At 40.5% G+C, this 23,538-nt stretch overlaps 1 protein-coding gene across 1 annotated transcript; it reads right to left on the bottom strand.

The window, feature by feature from the left end:
* Window positions 1–266: 266 nt before the first annotated feature.
* rbm38 (RNA binding motif protein 38) lies at window positions 267–21,796 on the bottom strand. The gene is made up of 4 exons (XM_058643991.1): window positions 21,303–21,796; window positions 16,839–16,962; window positions 13,681–13,735; window positions 267–1,788 (listed from the first exon to the last, which is right to left on the bottom strand). The coding sequence occupies exons 1-4, from the start codon at window positions 21,591–21,593 to the stop codon at window positions 1,428–1,430; spliced, it is 831 nt and encodes a 276-aa protein (XP_058499974.1). The 5' UTR covers window positions 21,594–21,796; the 3' UTR covers window positions 267–1,427.
* Between the last annotated feature and the right edge of the window lie 1,742 nt (window positions 21,797–23,538).

The following is a 23,538-nucleotide window of genomic DNA, read 5'->3' as shown; positions in this document are numbered from 1 at the left end:
AGCTCAGCAAACTGGAAATAATGTACAAAACCAACATGTCTCTTACTTAAGTTAACAAACTCCTCAGTTTAAAAACAAACAAACAAAAGACTCACCGCTGCTGGTTGTAGCTTAATTTTTAATAGTATTTCCTGAAATGCTGACAAATTCCTCAAAGTCCATCAGTGTAACGTATATTTTAGTGAGATAAGTAAAGGTCTATGACTTCAATGACTCTCCAGAGAGTCGTGCAGCAGCTGTTCTCAGATACTGCAATTCAACAACACTTGGAAAGAAATACACATTTTTATTTTTATTTTGCATATTTGTTAAATTTGATGTATGGCTTATTTTTTTTTTGCTTTTTTTTAAATGTCTGACTACTACATTGGTGCCACAGCACCGAGAGACTCCGGCATTATCACTAAAACATTTGTCTTTATTCTGCAACATGGGAAACAAAAAACAAAGGACAAAGCACAGACTCAGACCAGTACAATGGGCTGGAAAAGAGAAGCTGGGTTCTTACGCGAGTGTGTACTCCGTCGCAACTGACTCAGACACTTGCACTCGTTCAGACACAACGAAAAAAACGACATCCCGACAAATTTACTTGACATGTAACGGACAGCTGTGTAATTTAAATATCATAAAAACCAAATTAGAGATGAAAAATATCCTCAAAAGATGACTTTGACCATGTCTGTCTCTGAGGGATGTTCCAGCAGTGGCAATACAAAAAATAACAATACACCAGTGCTGTTTATCTGAGTCATATTTGTCCATTATCGTCATAATTGCATATTCTGTTTTAACATGGATCACCAACATAACTTAAGTAGTGGATAAAAAGAACAAAAAGGGGAGTCTAATAAACTTCTTGTTCATCCGAGATGAGAGACTAGTAAAAATGACAAAATTAAGTATGGAGAGAGAGAGAGCTAAGGCCATAGACAGAAACATAACCTTGATGAGGAGGTAACTGGACCTGTGTTTCTGTTTTGAAAAAGGATCCGGCTCCCAGCTTGGCTATAATCCAGCATTCAGCTCAGAACCTTTGGAGAAACTGCGGCTGCAGCGTCACGTCCAGCAGACGTACGCCTCATTGTCTTTAGCCGCGTGTGCTCCCTCGCGTGTGCGAGGGTCAACAGGTCAAGAGAGGCGGCCAGAAGACGACCGGTCATCTCAGTCCAGTCCCTGACGTCTACCATTTATGAAAAAAACATTTACTGATGAAACAACAGAAAATGTATTTTATTAATATTATATATATATATAAAAACAAACAGGAATGAGAGATGTTTCTAAAAAAGCCCTTTGATTACATCACACCCTCTTCCTGGTTCTCCAGTCTCATCCCGATGACAACACAGCTTGACAGTCACGCTGTTTTGAATCATCATTTCCTTTTTTTTTTTTATTCCTCTGCAGCTCCAGCTCAGAGCTGCTCACTGCATGCGGTCGGGCTGGTGCAGAGGATAGTGCAGGAAGGCCTGCGGGGCGGCAGACACAGCGGTGAGCGCAGCCAGTGGAGGGTGGATGGCAGCCGGAGGGGTCGGGGATGTGGCGAGGGAGGGTGCCGGCGTGCCGGGGGAGAAGCTGTAGCCGAGGTAACCACTGGAGGGGGACGGCGAGGGCGTGTACGAGTACTGCTCCAGTCCTGTGGGGGTGTAGTGGCTGTAGGGGGAGCTGTAGTCCAGATAAGGGGAGGAGAGCGCTGCTGCTGCTGCTGCTGTGGGGCTGAGGTGGGACTGGAGCACTAGGCTGGGCTGCAGGAAAGCCTGAGGGTAGACGTACTGCTGGGCCAGCCTGGACAGACAGACAGAAGGACCAGGGTCAGTGAGAAAAATCACCAATTAAAAAGAATGCAATGTAAGATCACTGTGGAAACTGGAAAGTGATTTAATGGTGGTTTAAAGGTCTATCAAAAATTGTTTGAGTTCCATTTAGAAAAAAAGGCCCATGTCTGTTATTTCAATAACAGACTATTGTTTATGTCATTTTTTAAAAGTGAAAATGTCAAAATCCTTCATAGTACCAATTTGCTCTCATCATGTTTTTCTCACTTGTTCACACATTAAACTAAAAAATGTGTTGTTTCATTTCCTTTTTCTTTATTTGACCCTGTTTTGAAACACCAATCATTTATAATAAATTACTGAAGCCTCAGTCTGACGTGCTGCTGTCTCCTTTCATTACACTCCACACAAAAGCACCACTGACTGAGTAAAACGGTTCACTTATTCAAATACGGTTCTGTTTACAAAATATCAAAAGGAAAAACTAGAAAAATGAACCAAAATAGAATTAAAGAGCGAGCAAAGTCAAATAACTGTGTGGCTCCTCTCCTCTACTCGCAAAGCAAAAGCAAAAAGCAAAGTTAAAGTGTTAGTTTCCACACAATAAATGATAAATTAATTAATAGTAAAATCTATTAAAATTTACTACATTTTAATCACGAAGAACAGCAGAATAATCTGACTGCCTATGACACAAATGAGCTCAAAAACATGAGTGATGGGTCTCTCATCACGATACAAATCACCTAAAATAAAGTGAATTTACATGTGAATATTTCATGTGAGTGACCTAGAAATTCACCAGCATACAGTGCCAGTGATTTATTATGTCATGCGCCACAATGGGGAGCCGCGCCTTCCCTTATGACTTTTTATGATATAGTAAAATGGGTTTAATACACAATGTTTCTGATGACTGTAGGTGCAGACAGAAGGCTGTGATTTAAATAATTTAAAATAAATCATATTAAAAGATTGCAATAATATCGTCAATTGCAATAATACTAGTCAGGATAATCGTGATGGGGAATTTTGTTACATCATCCCTAAAGCATCATGCTTAAAAAGCATTAAACCAAATTATTGTACTTGAATGAGTCAAAAATAAACAGATCTGGTCTGACTGGTGTGTATATATGTATATATATATATATATATATATATATATATATATAGATATGTATAAAATACAAAAATACTCCTATAAAAACTATAGAAGTCCTCTCCAGGTATCATCGTTCTCCTATAAGAGGGATTAGCAGAAAGTGTTGCCTTTAAATAGATCGTCTCCCTTGTGTTTAAGTTTAATTAGCACACTGACTGTGAAATGCTCCAAAAAGAAACACTTTGCTCCAAATAAAAATCTGTATAATTAAAAATGACACACAAAATGGAAGTCGCTCTAGATTTTTTTTTTATATATATATAAATAATAAAAAATGAAAAGTGACAGTGATAGTGAAACACACACACACACACACACACACACACACACGCAACCTGATAGAACAGATGTACGGCATGAGTTTGTAGTTGCCTGGCACCGCAGCATTAATGAGAGAACTGGATCTACTGTCCTCCTGTACGCAGTCATGCCCTTGCCTGAGGCTGCCCACTTAACCTGAAATGTCTCTGTTACATCTGCAGCAGCAGCAGCAGCAGAATCATCATCAGCAGCAGCAGTAGTGATCATATCACAGGATATCTGGTGTTTTCCCCCCTGCACTTCAATAAAATCAGTATTTAACACACTGCTGTGATGAAAGCACACAAAAGCATGAACCTGAGTGTAACCTCGTCACTGAGTCTGAACGGGTGATCAGAGCAGAGGCTGAAGCTGCTGCTTATCTGTAAACAGAGCGAGGGCAGGGATCAGGTGTGCCGCTTACACAACAAACACTGACACCAGGCCTGTTCACACCCAATCTGCTGTATACACAACACACACACACACACACACACACACCAGTACACACACCAGTTAACGTATATAGCCTGCTTATTTAACCTTTTACTCACATCTTCTTCACATCTTAGTGGAACAACCAAATGCTAAATTATTCACCTTCACTAACTGGAAAGCTGGATTTTCTAATCTCTGTGTTTTCATCAAACATTAACAGTTTAAAATTCACAACTTCCTCAGACTCCTTTAACGACTTAAGATTGAAAGGACAGCCATTATTGTGAATTTTGAACACACTATTGCTTTATTGAATAACCGATTTCCACTGATATTTTCTAACCCAATGCAGAACACTCCTTTGATTTTCCTAATTGCTAAACTAATTCATATTTAATGGTCATTTACAGTGAGTGACATACGATATGCAGGGGGATGCAGCAGTGGGCTCTATAGTTAACTTTTGAAAATAGAAATAAATACAAATCAAAATGATATAAAAACAAGATTTTCTTCAAGCATATAACTGTTTTTTATTATTTTCATTGAGCAGTATAGCTCCTCCTACTATTACTGTAGCGCCCCAAGGGAAGGGTACGGACGGTTATTTTTGTAGTTTTCCTAAAGTACACAGAAGTATGCATCTTGAGAAACAGCCATTATTTCTTATATTTTCAAAAAACTCTGGCCAAAATACTAAAGCTAAGGCTTCAAAACCACTTCTGACTTGTGCACACAACTAACATCGCCTTGACCCACTTAAAGGGCAAGACAAAGGACAAAAACAACTGCAGATATTCCTCCTGTCAGAAAACTTTCTCACAAAATAAAACCCACAACGTTTGGAGGGTCTTCATGGGGGTCTGGTGAGGGAAGCAGCAGCAGCAGCAGCAGCAGCAGCAGCAGCAGCAGCAGCAGCAGCAGCTCCCTGTCAAAGCTGAATCTGCAGACTGACGAGACATAGAGTCAAAACAAATCTGAAGCTAATGACATTCCTCCTTCCTCACTCCTCTACTCTCCACTAGTCTGTGCCAGAGCAGGAGTGCAGTGTCATTTCCACGGCTGTGAGCCGCTGCTGCTGCATGCATCGCCCTGACAGATCCACTGTGACAGCGGCATCGTATCCCCTCGCCCTCTCTCCTCTTCATGCCTGGCATCATCGCTGGCTGTCAAACACTCACAGTGATGCTTATACACACACGCACTTATACACGCACACACGAACACTCCATTCATTTGGACGACCTAAACAAACCATAACCCTTAGAACTCCATTCCATTACTATGTTCAAACATACACTAGATACAGAGGCTATAAGAATGTGTAATATAGAGAGTCTTATATCCTTTTTTTTCAAAACAACGATGAAAAAAGAAAAAATTACCAACTATAGCTGAGCAAAACACACCTGAGCAAAAAGTACTCAAAATGTTTAAGATCGGACTGAATTTGTGAAATTTGGAAATACTTGTTTGCTCGTCTAATTTGTGACTTCTTCACAGTTATTGGTACTAAAAATGCGAGACATAAAATGAATCATTACTTTGACTCAAAAACACGTAAGAGGACGAAAAAACCCACCGCATTTTTTAAAGCCTGAATATGTGACCTATAAACACACCCACACCCCCAGGATGTCCATATAAGGAGTTGTGTATTACTCCGACAGCAAAGGACCATGGGTGCACCTGTGGCACAGATCCATGCCGCGTGAGCACTAAGGGTTAACCTTTAACAATCAATGATCACAATTCAAATAGTCCTAAACTTTAAAAACCAAACCCTGCCTCTTTAGAACCAGGGTTTGGTCTCCATGAGGACTACTAGTCCCGACAAGGTCAGCGTTTATGCCAAAAAAGACAGCAACACACACACAGAAAAATCATACACACATGCATGCAAATTATAATACTTGTTGTGAATAAGTGTGTGTGTGTGTGTGTGTGTGTGTGCACACGTGAATGGAGATTTCAGGCATGGCAGGGCTAATTGGCACAGCTGCATGGGTGTTCGCTCACTAACAGACCCATGAGAGCAGAATAACCTCCACTGACTCTGCACTCCATCCTTCCCCTCTGTGGGTTTACTCCCTCACAGCCAGCAGCTTCCTCCTCCTCCTCCTCCTCCTCCTCCTCCTCCTCCTCTCTGTCCTTCATCACAATCACACAGGCAGCAGGAAAAAGAAAAAGAAAAAAAAAGAAAAATAGGATGTATTTTTTCTCAAACATCCATTCTTTTGGTCGGGGGTCAAGGTCAGGACTCCTTGAGCGAGGAGTGAGTGGGAGGGAGAGATGAAGAGGTGAGGGATCAGCCATCGTATCCTCCATGCCCGAGGACAGACTCGCTTTTAATAGTTCACATGAGGGATGTGAGGAGGGTGAGTCAAAGAGACAAACACACAATTGTGGAGACGTACAGCAATGACCCAGTGTCCTCTCTCCACAAACATAAACACACACACACACACACACACACACACACACAGAGCTGGAGGGAGGGTGAGAGACACAAAGGTCAACATCAGTGCAGGACACTCAGCTCTTCTTTCTTCTGTCAGCGAGCAAGAAATGCAATGGACATGTCTTATATCTGCATGATATAAAGAGTTTAGTGAGTATTATTGTGGCAGTCGTGTCTTTCTAAAATATTATATCTTCATATTATATTATACTGAACACATGTATTCAACCTCCTGTCAGAAAAATGAGAAAAGATCTTTAAAACTAAAAGTCTTATAGTTATTTATTTGGCAAATAAGAAACAGAATTCACCGTTTTTATATCCAAATTTAACGCCGGCTCACTGGGCTTCTTCTCTGAGAAGTCAGGAATTAATCAAGTAGAACATTCAACCACTCTAACTAGATTTTAATAACTATAATTTGACGTCTTAATCAAGAAATAATAATGTGCTTTAACTTGTTTGTCCTGTTTTTCTTCATGGATAACAGTAATTATTGTATTTCAGCATTGAAAATATAACTTTGGTTAAAGAGTTTCAACATACTAGTGTATTAACTATTACAGAAACATAAAAAATGAAAAAGTTGCTGTCAATTTAGGGCAGCTATGGCTTTGGGTGGTGGTCTAATAAATGTGTTAAGCACTATATATACATATATAAATATATATACACAGATCAAATTTAGCTATACATATATAAATACATGTATGTATGTTATAAATGTGTGCAAATAAACAAAATATAACAAATTATAAGACAGGACAAGTATTATTTTTGTTTGCTGAACTTGGTTAGAGCTTCAACTCAGGACTATTTTCCTTGAGAAGTCTTTGAAGTTTATAAACTGACAGAATAGTGTCATCACAACATCATGGATATGTAAGTTGGCGCCTTTAAAAGAGAGAAATCGCACTTCATTTGTATGTTTAACAAAGTCTCACAAGTCAGAGGAACCCGGTCATTTCTTTTACTTCGTTTTCTCCACTTCACTCGCTTTGCTCTCGTCATATTTCTGTGTTTTTATGTACATTCATTGTTGTCATTTTGTAATTTTAAGGCTCCCAAAAAGCAGGGAGGGAGTAGTAGTTAAGTAGTTAAGTGAAATGAACACTACACGGAGTGTGTGCTCTTCCTCTTCACTGTTGAAGAAGTCAAAAAAAAGAAAGAAAAACAAAGTAAAGTCAAATTGAACATATTTGATATGCAAACGGTTTCATTTGGAGCAGGAGAAGAAAAACAGGTTGGTTGTTAATTCCATGCTAACAACAGTTGGGGAGTCAATAAAGCAGTTTCAATGAACGCCAGATATAGGTTTGTTGTCATGAGTTCCAGGGCGGGTGTTGGCAGTGACGGGGGTTCTGTTTGGTTAAAGATGGGCCCCCAGGCGCCTTTTGCCTGGGGCCATTAAACGTCTCTTAAACAAAAGTGCATTATTACTGTCAAACTGAATTGACTTGAAATGAACAAAATGGCAGCTGTGTGTGTGTGTGTGTGTGTGTGTGTGCAATGACAATCTGTGAACACGATTTTTTTTTCTTCTTAAATTAGGCTTTTGGTGCGACAGAAGTGTCACTCCTAATTGCGTCCCTGGGCAAAAGAAAAACACACCTGAGGACTCACCGACAACCAAAAACCCCTCGGCAGACAGACAGATCATTCAGAGGAGGAGGAGTAAAGTCAGACAAAGACAAAGCAGTGGAAGAGTGAGACAGGGAGTTGTAGTTTCCAGGGTGTGAATGTTGTACAGAGGCCATTTTATGATTCACTGACAATTTTCCACACCGACATAAAAGCACCAGGGTCACATTTACCACTGGCTTTACATCTATCACTGAAAAACAACATCAACACAAGACCACAGGTGTGCTGATAGTGTGTGTGTTTGTGCCCCTGCAGCCACATCACCCACACACCCCCCCTCTGATCCACTGCTTCAACAGGAAGTTGCCCTCACTGCTGCTCCTCAACCTGAAACTACCTCACACCACACTTCCATCTACATATCGCTGTTTTCTCAAAGAATAAATACACAAAGAAACCCAGACCCAGACTCACACCCAGGCCCACACCCAGACCCAGACCCACAGCCAGCCCGAGCTGTAACTCACAGCTACACTTGGCACCAGCGTGTCCTCCCCGTGTCTTTAAACTTAAAACAAATTTACCAAAGCAGCTCAGCTTTGTTTGACTTGATCTCTGTTTGTCTTTGTTGTTTGCCGTGCGACTTAAAGAGGCAGCGCCATGTGTGAAACTCGGAAAAAACCCAGAGGGAGCCACAGAGAAATACCTTCACCACAACTTCACTTGACTTTAGATGCTGGAGAAAGAAGAATTTGAAGAAGCGTTTTTATTGGTTTCAGGCAAAACTAATGCGTTAACATGGGTATAATTGTACTTTATAATGGATTTCTATGTATCCTTTAAGTCATTTTATTATTATTATTATTATTATTGTTATTATAATAATAAGCACATTATGTAGCCTATTTCCACCTATACTTTAAATATAGGTCATATGTTGATCTTCTGGTAAGGCTCTGTTTGTCCATGCACTTCATTTCATATCTTCAGACAGTTTCAGTCTTTGTTTTTGCCTGCAGACACTTTGTGTGACGGTTTTCTTACAAGGCAAATGTAGCTTGTCAGCTTGAGTTGGTGTCAACTTCTAATCAAATATGTTTTCAGACATGCATTCTGGAAAACATTGGGTATTCCTGTGTTCAGGCAAGAGGAGGATACTGTCAAGGACAGGGACACTGTCTCTGTCCCTGGGAAAATGTTCTTACTCTCTGCTGTTTGAAACCGACTTCATCCACACTTAAACACACACGTGACCTTGTCAGATCTGGACATGTGTGGCCCTTACATCTTCACATGAACTTAAAATGGAGAGTGTAAAGGATTTGACACGCCGTAGGTTCATGTTGTACTCTTAACCTCAGGTTAACGTAGCGTACACAGAACATCTCACATATTTACCAGAATGACTTCAGAAGATCAATGGTGACAGAAGTCGGAGTTTCCTGTTGTGTAAATGTGCGTCTACCACTGATTCAACAAAGTCCAACACCTCCTGCAGCTGTGCTCCACTGACATCTCCAGAGGTTTCATTTGCTAGTATCACTTCTTCTTCTTCTGCAACTGTTTCTCCATGAGTACACGGTCAAATAAAAACATGAAACTGAACCAGGGTTTACAGACACTTCACCAGCTGATTTAGTTGGTTTTGGTTTCCTGACGAGGAAATCAGCAGACAAACAGAGGTGAACAGTAGTGTTGTAGTACTCGAGATCGGTCTGCATTTTCACTCGGTCTTGTCTCGGTCTCGGACAAAGCATCGTATTGCTTCAGGTACAACCAATAACTTGACTCATTTATCATTTGAAATTTTTGTCACCGTTAACGGCTGTCACCCCTCCCACCCCCTTTCACACGCCCCCCACAAAAGTGAATGTGAGTGACAGGAGAAGAGGCCGAGAGAAGATGTCAGCCAACTCATCTATAATAAAATGTGGTTACCTGAACCACAAAGACTTTTTCTGCATAAATACCTCCAAAAGAAAACACAGCGCAACATGTAAATTCTGCAAAGCGACTCTAACGGAGCAACTGGGACCACGTCCAACTTTTACTGCCTCGGTCTTGGTCTTGTCTCGGTCTCGACCCCTCAAAGTCTTGGTCTTGTCTTGGTCTGATACACTGTGGTCTTGGTCTCGACTTGGTCTCGGTTTAGGTGGTCTTGACTACAACACTAGTGAACAGTAATGAGTAAATTAAACTTAATACAACTTATTTATTTATTTTTTTTAACTTGCTCAGCAGGTAATGGACAAAAATGTTAATATTTTTGATTAAAAATGTTAAAAATAATAAGCTGCAGAATCACTATAAATATAGTGAGTGCTGAGTTTAATTTGGGATCACGTCCCTCTGTCCTGAGCTCCTCTCTTTAGATCAAGACACATTTGTGTCATTCCTGACAGGATCTCCCATGTCAGTCTTTAGGTTTCTATATAGCTATTGCTGCTGTAGTAACAATCATTCCACCGACGGGCATGTGCAGCACATTATACTGAAAGGTTAAGAATTATTGATCGAAGACGCAGTGAATTCCCAGTTCAGCTTCTCAAATATGATAATGTATTTGCTGCTTCTCTCTGTTTTATGTTCTCTATCAGTTCATTCAAAACAATGTAAATGTGTTGCCCCTGCGTGTGAGAAACAACATTTGAAATGAGGATGTGAGTTATTACACTACGCACATGTAGGTTTCATTCATACTAAAATTAGTTTTCTCTGGTTTCTTACCACAGTCTAAAAACATGCAATATGGGGATTAGACTAATTGGACACTGTAAATCAACCTGTGGCTCTACAAATCCTGTGTTAGAAATATGGGAAACCATGTGGACCATCTTTGGATCCACATATTCACTGTTTATGTCAGACAGGTTTTCTCAAGCATACAATCCAAATATTGCCGTCTTTATTTCTTAAGTGGGTTACTTTTAATTTCATTAATTTCTAGGTCTGCATAATTATGGGTTTGATTTCAAAATAGCTTTTCTTTCTCCACTTTAAAAAGGTTGGCTATGAAAAGCAATGGAAGGTGAACAGTTTTCTTTTTGTAGTACTTAAATTTCATCTTATCTTAATTTTATAGTTCAAATGGGTTTTGTGGCTCCAGATTCATTTTGCTAGGGTGGAGAAGGGAAGACAAAAACGGCTCTTTTCATACTAAAGGTTGCAGAACCCTCCTCTAAATTGACAGCGAGTGTGAGAGTGGACAGTTGTTGTGTCCGTGTGATGGACTGGCGAACTGTCCAGGGTGTGACCCCGCCTATCGACCTATGTCAGCTGAGATTGGCCTTCCTTCAATGGATGGATGAATCGTCTGGATGCGTATATCTTTAAATAAGAGATAATGCTTGTGTGTGTTTGTATGTCAGGAGGTGATGTGCTGCCTCTTTTGCTTCAGTCTGTACTGAGGTGTTAACACTGCGATTCCTCCAGGAAGCACAGATTAAAAGAGAGTCCCTCTGTTTCGACTGCGGGAGACTTTCAATCAGCCCATCATCACTCATTCATAGACTCATCTGGGTCAGCCTCAATTCCCTCATCCCTCATTCAGAAATTGAGGACTGCAATATTAATAGCACTCAGAACAGTTTGAGGGTTTTAATGGACTTCTCCGCCGCCGCAGGACCAGAACTTGCCGTCGTGCGGAGCGTCACATTGAAGAGATCTTTTATTTCCCCCAAACCACGAGTGTTCATCCTGTCTGAAGCTGAAAACGTAAAAAAAACACACAAGGTCCAGGCCTGTGGAAGTGGAAGCAGCACGACCACATAATGAATAACACGCAGCCGTGACACTGACTGACAACATCCTCATCAATCATCACCTGAGCAACGACGCGATGCGACGCAGATCTGAGTCAAACATGAGTCAGTGTTTTCAGAGAAGTATCAGTCACGCTCAACTTACACAACAAGAAGCTGCTGGGTTTTACCTGCAGCCTCTGTGCAGCCTCTGTGCAGCGTCTGTGCAGCGTCTGTGCAGCCTGTGACACACCTGAGCGTGAGTCACCCTCTCAGGCTTTTTTTTTTGGAGTTGACAGTGAAACTCAGGGAGACTGGGTGAGGAAGCAGAACGCCCTTCACATGTGAATTACAGGGAGTTTCCAAGCAGAACAACTTCCTGACAAACTACCAGCAGCTGCTGTTTTTCAGCGCCACAGTACATTAGGAGCAGGTGACGTGTGCAGCGTCCTTTATCACTGAGACAACGGATTAAATATCTGTGGACAAATCCGGCAAATAATCAAATGTTTTCAATTTGTTTTTGTTTACAATGAGGGATTAAAGGCTATGCAAGTGAAACATCACAATTGTTATGTAGTTCATTGGGTTGATTTGGTTCATCTAAGTGAATTAAAGCTCTAGTCTTTTATTGGGTTTATTGGGTTTTTTCCTCAGGTTGAGCTTCCTGAGACTCCTGGCTCACAAGCCATGCCGTGTGTCATGAGGGTATTTATTGTTATTTATGTTGTTTTGTTCATGTGTGTCTTTAGTCTGTGGCTATTTGATTTTTCCCGGGCACAATAACTGCATCCAACAGCAGTGTAAAGCACATTTCGCATAAGCATTTACAAAAAATAAAATCTAATCAAAACTAGCAAACCCGCTCTAAAAATGTAAACATTTAAATTGAAAAACAAAAGTCAAAACTAAATAAAAACTAAGACTAATAAAAAATCCAAAACTTTTATAACCTTGGCCCTAACTCCATCCTCCAGGATGACGACTCTCCCTCAGAGCGTCAGGATCAGTACAGAATGTGGTTTACTGAGGTCTCTGACAGTGTTAAATAAATAAAGTCTAAAAATGCCCAGTATGTGTTCACTACCCACACATTTAGCTGTGTCATTCCACAGAAGCACAAACCCTTTCAAGTTACACCTCGCTGTAATGGTGACTAATCAGGTTTATTCAAGGATGTATAATACACCACCAAGGAGAGAAATAATTGACCGAAATAACATTTCCAAACTTTTTTTAAGGGTTTAAAAAAAAAAAATCTGCTTATGCTGCAAAGCAACCTACAAAAGTAAAGCAAGCATCATGATGATTCAGAGATGGAGAGAAAGGCTCTGGTTGTCTGTCGTGTATGACGCACTTGTCTATTAGTGCTAATTTGACGGGAGGGTTGAGGACAGAGAGCCTCTGTCCCAAAATGGACAATTATCTCGGGATGGGACTCAACAATCAAGTATTTTTCTAAGCGGTCGTGATTAAGATTTATTTAGTGTTGCACTGTGACTGTGGGAACTACGGAAGAGTATTAGGGCCACATGTAAAAAACTAAAATAAATAAAACAGCATGAATTCTGAGGTTAAAGTCAGAATTCTCAGATTAAAATCTGAATTCTGAGAAAAAAAAGTCTGAATTCTGAGATTAAAGTCAGAATTCTGAGATTAAGAATTCTGATTTGTTTCTCAGAATAAAATTTTTCTGACTTTAATCTCAGAATTCTGACTTTAATCTCCTTAAAAAGGAAAAAAAAAAAGTCAGAATTCTGACTTTAGAATTCATGCTGTTTAATTTTATTTTTTCTTTCTTTCAAAGTTTATTTTTTCTTTTTACATATGGCCCTAATACTCTTCTGTAGGAACCACTGCCCTAAGCCACCCAGAGAGCAAAATCACACAACCATAGATCAGATCATCGGACACATGATGTCAAAGCAATGGTCTGTGTGAGTGACACTCACAGCTGAGTTTCTCCTGTGATTAATGGAGCAGAAAGTCAGAGAGACAACAGGAGACAAATCCATATGTACAGACACAGATCAAGGACGTGTGTTTGTGCTGTGACGATGATCGGTGCCACTAATCAACGCAACCCCAAGTGGAGAAGAGGAGTGAGGGCTCGCAGATGTCAAGGACGGAGGAGTGAAAGGTATTGTGTTGAGGAGGTGGAAGCAGGTGAAGGAGAGCGGTGGAAATAGAGGTATTGATTCTTCTCCGTCTTACCCATATTGCCTCTGAGCCCACGTAGGATGGACTTGCTGAACTCCAACAGAGAGACCTGCAGACAGACACAGAGAGAGAGATGCAGTGAGGACATTTTCACAGTGCACACACCGGAAAGAGATGGACGGACAAAGACGGAGCCGAGCCTCTTCCTCTCTTTGTCTCACATGTATTCAAGGTGATCATGCGCCGACTGTTATTCCCTCAGCATTCACACACATGGCTGGAAACACTGGCATGTATAATGATGATGCACACTTATACAGCTCACAAACATCTGTGGCGTCGCTGCCCCCAGAGTTCAACTGGGAATCAGCTGAGGCTGAGTAAGAGAGGAGAAACTTCCTCTCCTCTCCTCCTCTGACTTCATTTCTACATTCCTCCAGTGATTCACTCCTCTCTGCCATGACTTCATCATCAGCCCCCATTCTTTTGTTCAAACTTATATCTAAATACAAATTTCCTTTCTTTGCAAGGACAATGAGGAGACAAGACACTGTGTTCTTTCTTTTCTTAGTCTCAACAGTCCCATCCCCTTTCACTCGTCTTATTCTCTCCCTCTCCTATTCCCCTGCTACTCTCTAACACACAATAACAAAAATACCAAGCGCTGCCATCTCCCATGGTCTGCATGCTTGGGGAGCTGCGTCTCAGCGTTCGTCCAGGACAAAAAAGGGACACACAGTCAGTTGTTGTTTTGTCAGTCACACCTACACGCGATAGTATCTCAGCTCGTGAGCTGTAAATGAAACAGCAAGTGAGAGGAGCTGCTGTCACTGTCTGGTGTGAAGAGAAACGTCTGAGGCATGGTGTGCTGGTGCTACGCCGAGAACGTTAACTCTGAGAGCAGAGACAGTGCGGTCGGATGATGAAGCATACCAGTGGTTTTGTGTGTTTTAACAGAGCCAACCTCAGATTTGTACATTTATTTATTTATTGATTTGCAGATTGATTTTCTTTTGCTTCCAGGCAGCTGTTGGGTTTTAGTGCAGCAAAAACAAACGAAATGGAAACCATTTAGTTGCTTTTATTTTTTGTTCATTGCATGGTAGGAGAAGGTTTCCAAGCATCCTACTCTTCCTACCGTACATTAATGTAGTGTAATGTATAGTTACGTAACGCGTAATGCAGTGGCGATTGCTCTATGACAGCAAGAGAAGCTCAGCTTCTCTGGGAGTCGATGGAGCAGTGGGCGGGACGAGGACGCTGGGCTTCTGCATGATGATTGGAGGAACTGTGTGAAAGGCGGAGCCAGTTTTTGATTGGACAGTTGCAGTCTTTTCTGCCTCAGTCCTGTGTGGATTTTGCGAGGAAAGTCTGTCGGCCTTTAGTATAGTATAGTATATATAGTATAATAGACAGCTGGCCTTTGTGCGTTATTTGCTCAACAATATAGACCATTTTTATTTGTACATATAAGCTGTAAATAAAAAAAACACTATTATAGTGTTTCAGTTTTATATTATTATTGTGTTTCCTTGTTCTTATTGTTTGTTTGCAGAATTCATGTATGAATAACTTCCCCTGTTTCAAAGACTAATAACCACCACTGGTGTAATATATGTAATGTTAATATCTGTCATTCTTTCAAATTCTCTAAGTACCATCTGTAACTCTCACTGGGCTTTACTGTATGTACACACTCAAGTCCCAATTCTCACTCCACGTTCAGACATCCAATCTGGGTGATCTGATCATGTGTAGAATATGTGCAGGTCCACATGTCCCGATTATTCCTGAGCTGCATGAGTGCAATCTGTCCTCAGGATGGACTTAAGAGCACCTCATCAGTTTCACTTCATTGTTTAAAGGTTAAAAATGTTATAAATAGATTTCTTACCCTTTGAAACATGTTTGACAGTTCATATAAAAACAAGTTTGACTTCACCATCATGTATTTGAAGTATTAACAAACTAAGTGGAGCTGCTGACCTGCCAGCAGGCGGGAAAAGAGGAGAATGTTTGAACAAATCCTGGATTCCTGAAGAACCTGAAAAACCCCCCTGATCATACGAGGAGAGTGGAGCATGTGTAATGTTTGTGGGATGTTAGCATGTCTCAGATGTGTGATGCAGCCTCTAAAACCCCCCACATTTTCTAAAACTAACGCTCTGCGCTTCAAGACAGTTGGGATGTTTGTCTTTGCTGATTAATCTCTCCAGAACAGGTTTGGTCAGAAACAGATAAGTTGTGGATGTTGGTGACATTATGCTTAATTAAATACACAAACCATGAAGTCCCAGCCGCTCAGGTTTGGTTTATACATGAGAATATTGCAAATTATAATGCAAATCTCTATCCTGTGTGTTGCCCTTTTAAATTTTTAAATATATTTTCTTAACTATCTAAATAATTTCAATCAGCTTTTTATTGTTTTTAGTATTTTAAGTGCTATAATAAATGTTCACTATTATTATTGTTGTTGTATATAACTTATTAAAGACAAAGGGAGCAAAATAGACTATAGCTGAAATAAATATGTAGGCATAGTATTATTATTTATTGCACATTCATTGCACACTAACCGTTTTCTTAAGAAAAACAACTATATTTTTGCCCACGTTTAGTTCATTCATCATGTGTATTTTTACACCCGCTACACAGCCTTTTTGCAGGTCACCCACTAAATACACCAGACTCCTCTGCTAAATATTGAGCTTTTACTCATTTACTTTGCTAAATGTTGGAGATGAAGTATTTTTAAGTGATCTACAGCTCGGCATTGTTCAGTTTGATTGTTGTGTCGGACGTCGCGCTCATGATACTTCCTGTGACGACACTCTCTGACGACGTCAAGCATTGAATCGGCTCAGCTCATTTGAAACCTCGCCAGAGCAGGTACTAAAAAAAGAACCAGGTACTATCGCTAATGGAAAAGAAAAAAAAAAAAAATGTGCCATGTCGCACTGAAGCGAGTTGAGTCTTGCCTGGGACCATGTAGTGGAAAAGCGGCAAATATGTATACACAGCAGTAGCTCTACTCCAAATGACATTATCTGGGTGTTAGTCCGACTTCTGGCTAATCTGACAATTTCAGTCAGACTATCATGTTTACATAAGTCTAGCTTAGTGGACTAAGACAATCTATTTTTTTTCTAGTGTTTAATGTAACAGGTTAACACAAGTCTTGTTAAAACGACAGATTATCACACACTCACTTGTCTGCGAGCTGCGAGGCTTCGCTCCCAGGTACGCCAGGTTCACGTTGGCCTTCCTGCCATCGATGATGGGGTTTGCGTCTTTGCACGCCCGCTCTGCTGCGCCTCTGTCCATCATGGTCACCTGTTCACAGGAATGTCACAGCGCGTCAACAATACTCATCATGATGTCGGTCAAAACTCTTACTAACGCAGGGAGTGATCCCAACACACCCAGAGCGAGGAGGCCCTGAGGGAGCTGCTGTCCTACTCCTTCTCCTCATACGATTCAGTCTCAGGCTGAAAGCATGAGGAGACACTGACGGACTGACTACACCTTATATGAGGGGAGCAATTAGCCCGTTCCAGTGCTGCCAGTCGACAACCGGCTGTGTGTAAGGTCTGGTGTGGGCTGATATGTAGGAGGCAGATTTGTTTTTGGTTTGTTTTTAGACCAGGCTGCCAAGCATGAGATGCTGGAATCTACCTTGAGGGTGTGAGTTGAGGAGTGGGCAGATAACAGTGGGAGGATGTAGTTAAGGTTAAGACACACACACACACACACACACAAGAGGGCTACATCCATACTATGTTTCCATGCTTTCAGCTCTCTATCAGAAAGTAATCTGCATCCATTGGTTTTCAAATCGAAATCGCAATTTAAAAACAATGCAGTTGGCAAATCAAGAAGGCTGAAACTTACAATTCGTTTAAACTACAGCTGAAACAATTACACGATTAATCGATTATTAATCGATTACTAAATTAATTGTCAACTCCGTCGGTTTGAAGCTTTTTTCATCATCAAAACAAGATTTCTGGTTATATTTTCTTTATTTCTTTGCTCCAGATAACAAAGAAATCATTAAAAGTGTTTCATTTCCAGGTTTGACAAACACTGATCAACATTTTTAACATTTTCTGACATTTTATGGACCAAAGGATTACTCAATCAACAGATTAATCGATGATGAAAATAATCGTTAGTTGCAGCTCTAATGTAAACAATGAATGTCTTTAAGTTCTCATATCGGTGTTGCAATACAAAGTTAATACTTAATGGTATGTGGGAATGCTCCATCCTGTTTTAAATCCATTATACAATGAATGTCACAAATGGAATTGCCATTGCAACAGCTGTAAATTAAAAAATGATTTTACTTTGATCATATTTTCCATAATCCTGGAAATTGAGTCTCTCTCGATAGGTTGAATGATTTCAGGCAAGTATTGCAAACAAGAAACAATAATGGTGAACAATATCATTAAAGGATTTGGGTTATGAGCAGCTGATAGTCAAGTTGTGGCCGTGTTTGTTAAAATGACTTTCAATCCATGTTTAGTGTTTAGTCCATAAAATGTCAGAAAATGTTGAAAAATGTTGATCAGTGTTTGTCAAACATGGAAATGATGTTCTCGAATGTCTTGTTTTGTCAAAATGATTCAGTTTTTCATGATTTCTTTCTTACATGGAGCAAAGAAACCAGAAAATATTCACATTTAAGAAGCTGAAAAATCTGAAAACTTGTTTCATCAATTTAATCGATACATTAATTATCAAAATAGTTGATGATTCATTTAGTAATCAACTAATCTTGTCACCCTAATGTTTATTATTAATTACCTTTACTGCCTTTGCTGCCGTGACACCATAAATGTGACCTTTGTGGGTGTAGTAAAGTATTTTCTTATCTTATCTTATTTTAACCAATCAAAAATGCCAGTAACTGCACCATCAATTCCAAAAGCTCCAGATTCTGGAGTTTTCTGAAAACGCTGGGCTAGTGTGGACGGCAGAGTTCATGTAAATGAAAACTGGAGTAACGTTGTCTGCAGCTACAGCAACAACAGAAATGGGAAGCGCTTGACACTGAAAATGAAACCACCACGCTTGCTTTCATTTCACAGCGTCACACTCGGAACTGTTATTTGCAAACAGAGGTTCAAGAAGCTGCTGCTGGGAATAAAGACCATGTAGGGGGAAGTCATGGATGAAAAGAGCATGATGTCCAAGAGAGAGAGAGAACAGCTCAACACACACACACACACTCATGGCTCACATCACTATGATTATGTAGAGGGAGAGATAATCTGAACTGCTTGAGGTCCGTCTGCCTCTTTAACACACAAACTTCAGAGTTTCTCTGTATAAACAACAAGAAAGAAACATCTGAGCGGAGGAGTGAGGAGGGGGAGGAGGGGGAGGAGGTGGGGGAGCTCAGAGGGAGGAAGTCAAAATGAAACTACTGCAGGCTTATCTTGCAGAACCAACTGACATGTCACACCTCTGTGAACAAAGACTCCCCCACCACACACACACACACACACACACACACACACACACACACAGCTGCAACAAACAAAACAGATCATTTACATTCTATCATTTATCTATTTACATATTTCTGCATAATGTACTTACTGTATTGTACTGTTTTGGTACATATATTTGTAATCTGAAGTATTTATTGACAGATTGTTTTCCTCATAATTTGTCTTTTAATTTATTTTTATTGAAGTTTATATGTTTTTTTTTTTAATAGAATATGTAGTGGATAGCACTCCAGGTTCTTCACTTTCCTCCCACAGTCCAAAAACATGTGGATTTGGGGATTAGGCAAAGTTGGACACTCAACATTGACCGTCAGTGTGAGTGTGGATGGTCTGGTGACCTGTATCTGCACCTTTCACCCTATGTCAGCTGGGATTGGCACCAGCAACCGCGACACTCATGTGGAGGATAAAGCAAAAGAAGATGAGTGAGTGAATGAGCGCCTTTCACAAAACCCAAAGTCGCTTTGCAAACAACAGGAGTGTATATAATATTTTTATTGTCTAATTCAGGGCTCTTAAATTCAAAATGACCTTGAAACCACCGCGCATCTGGTCTGGCCAGTAGGGGGCTGATATTCCAGCATGATATAGCAATGGTAGATATTTCACAGAGTTTCAAAATAAAAGTGTCTGTGTTGACATGGAACGATTGTTATAGTTCACAATAAAGACGTATAAAGTGAGAGGACAAGCGAGGACAGAGAGGGAGGACAGTGAGTGAAGGAGTTAGGAAACCTCTAAAAAAAAATGTGTGATTCAAGCTGCTGGTTGGATGTTAGCTGTGAGTCACCTCTAGCAAATAGCTTTGTGTACGACTGAGTAGAGTGTATATTTAAAAATAAAAAGTGGACACGGTTGTCTGGTTTGTAGAGTGATTCTTCTGCTGTGTTTCCATCATGGCAGAGTTGGGTTTGGAATGATAAAGCTCAGGTGTAGACTGGCCCCACGGTGTGATGACAATGAACGACGACACTGAACGTGACACAACAGACAACAGAACATCGTGTGATGGGTGGAGCCCATCTAGCTCCGCCCTAACTGTACCATTTTACTCTGTTGTCAAATAATGGAAAGATAAGGGCCAGTTATTTTTGGTACTATACTGTACCAAACCAAACCGAACCATTCCACTGAATGGAAGCACGGCTATGGAGTCTTTAAACAGACCTTTTTGTTATTAATCATTAGGAGAAAATATCGTGACATATGACAAGAAAAGGGTCTTAGAATTGGATATCGTCTTAGTTTGATGAGGTGATAAGACTTTTCCTACCCCAAGGGAAGGGTGCCAAAAATGGAAAACCAAACCGAACCACGCCACTCGATGGAAACACAACAATTTATTTATTATTTATTGAATAGCCAGAGGCCAGAGGCCAGAGGCGACTGCACTGGTGGCAAAAATAACTAAAGTTTGAACGGAAGTCTATGGGTAAAATGAGCCTACTTCCCTACTTCCCTACTTCTCTACTTCAGGTCTTTTCCAGTAACACATGGTGTCCATTTCGTAAATTAAGTTCCCATTTAGAGTGAAATAGATGAATAAGAGTGGACACCAGTGTGTCTCACAGCTGGTATCATCCAGTGAAATTCTGGTTTCAAAAGTGTCTGGACTTTTAAAAAAAGGGAGTTTGTTCTGCAACCAGAAGACTACGTCATCTTTTTAATACACAGTCTATGGTCGGACCCACGGGTTCCTTTGGACTGGAGCCCTCAAAGTCTGTGGAAAAGGCCCTGCACAAAGACAGACATCTGTCCACAGCTGCATATTATCAACTCTCTCTGTGTGTCTCTGTGTGTGTGTGTGTGTGTGCGTGCTGCACACAGACCTACATAGTGTGTCCCTCCGCTTGAGTGTCACTCTTGTTCATGTGGGAATCCACAGATAATTGATGACACACATGTAAGAAATAACCTGCTGCTCATGCTCCAAGCATGTGACTGACACCACCAGACACATGGCACATGCTGCTGCTGCTGAGGGGACAAAGTGTCAAGTGTTTGTGGCTCCAAGGCACCACAAATAATAATAATAATAATAATAATAACCAAGAAATACAAGTCATTTTAAACTAAATTAGTGTGTGCCACAGACTCGATCTGTTCCACTAACCCACAGAGGCTAGTAAATAATAAAAGTGGCGAACTCACAAAGCCGTATCCTCTGGATTTTCCCGTCTGCTTGTCCGTGATCACCACCGCCTCGTCGATGTCCCCGAAAGTCTCGAAATATTTCCGAAGTGACGCGTCGTTGGTGTGGTACGGCAGCCCGCCGACGAAGATCTTGGTGTAAGTTGTGTCCTTCTCCATGGTGGGGTGCATTATTTCTAACGGAACCCCCACCAGCTGACCTAAAAACAGCGGCGAACTCATGCGGCTCAGGCGAAAGAAAAAGAAGAGGTAGACAAAAACAAAGCAGCAGCGGCGGCAGAAGAACTTCATGCACTTCTTTGGTCACAGGCGCGTTATTGCAGCGCGTCCATGGCTCAGCACGCAGCCTCCTGATGCTTTCATCATATCAAGTCTTTACGTGAACACTTCTCTCTCCTGACAGGTGCTCGGACCTTCCTCTCCTCTGTCCGGGGGAAAAAAACACACACACGCAGCCTCCTGGAGCCTCTGAAAGTGCGTAAGAGAGAGAGAGAGCAGCGTGCGCCCACTCTGCGTCTGGACCAATAGTAGAGCTGTGCGTCTTTTTCATCGACTCCTGCTCCACCCTGCTCTCGCTCTCTCTCCCTGTCTCTCTCTCTTTCTCTCTCATACACACACACACACTGGTTACCATGACATTATATTGACTTACATTCATTTCCTGGAGACTTAACCTCACCTTGACCATAACACTTCCTAATCTTAACCTTAACTTTAACCTAACCCTAATCTCATTCAAATCAGAAAACATGTCTTCACATTTTAGGGACATGCTTTTTGTCTCCATAAGGAAGACGTGTCCCTATGATTCAAAAGCTTCACTGTCATATGCAAAACAAAACAAAAAAACATTATCTCTGCAATGAAATTCACCTTTCTCCATGACACTACCTGATCACCTGTGTTGAATAAGAAAGGGGAAGAAAATGTGAAAGAAAACGAAGAAAATGGAAAAAAAAGGAAAAAAATTAAGAAAATGTGAAAGAAAATGATAAAATGCAAAAGAAAATTAAGAAAATTTAAAAGACATAATAAAATATATACATAATAAACAGTATTTACAGTATGTGTAAATACAGTATATACATTATATTTACAAATAGATAAGCACATTTTTCCTGGTTCAAAAGTTCTTTAATGTATCACAATCCACAGCAGTTTCCTGATTAAATGTAACTCAGTTTTACACTCTGGACCTTTAACCACAAAGAGTTAATGTTGAACTATAACCCTAACCCAACTGTAATGTAGTTACACAGGGTTCATTGCTACATTACTGCAGTTAATATGTTACAGTGTCTGTGTTAATGCGGCCATTTTGGCTCAGTGAAGCTCGACCTGAACATAAACAAGCTCACACTGACTTAAGCTAATGTTGACGTCATTACCAGTCATAATGTTCAAATGTGAGAGTTGTCTTGTGAGAGTTGTTTTTAGTCTAAACCAAAGTATACAAATTTCAATTAGTGATAGTGACCTTTGGTAGAAGTTGAAGTCACTTTTTATCATTTTACTTAAGTAAAAGACTTAAAGTATAGTGTACCTAAGTATCAAAAGTCATTTTCTGATATAAAATGTACTTAAGTTTTAGAAGTAAAAGTATTAAAAAAGTGAGGATTGGGATAGAGTCATGGTAGGGCGAGTTGTCTTTCAACTGGAAGGTTGAGGGTTCAATTCCTTGTAGTAAGTCACTTAACCCCATGTAGCAGTGTGTGAATGGGTGCAAAACTGTAGTATTAAGACAAGAAAAGCTCTCTATATATACAGACCATAATATCAACTCTTCTTCTGATTTGATTTGGTAACGAACAACAAAGATAGTTAGAGGAAATGTAGTGGAGTAAAAGTACACAATTTATTCAGGAAATGTAGTCGAGTAAAAGTAAAAATTGCTAGAAATATTGATAACAAAGTAAAGTACAGATATGTGAATATTTTACTTAATTACAGTAGCAAAGTATTTGTACTTTGTTACATTCCAACACTGCCTTCATTTAATCCACATACCAGCAGTGGGCAGCACTTTATCTGTGCCCTGTTCACATTGGGGGTTGTGTACCTTGCTCAGGGGCACCCCAGCTGTGACCTTGTCCCGGGATTTGAACTGACGATCCTCCAAGCCTACAAGCCTATTTCCCTGAAGGCCATGCGCACAAGGGGAAAACATTGAAACACACAGACAGACCCTTGGTCAAACTGGCGACCTTCTTGCTGTGAGGCAATAGTGCGAGCCACC

The sequence above is a fragment of the Solea solea genome, chromosome 11 (assembly GCF_958295425.1).
Source record: "Solea solea chromosome 11, fSolSol10.1, whole genome shotgun sequence".
Taxonomy (NCBI): domain Eukaryota; kingdom Metazoa; phylum Chordata; class Actinopteri; order Pleuronectiformes; family Soleidae; genus Solea; species Solea solea.
This window is presented reverse-complemented; position numbering and strand designations above follow the sequence as displayed.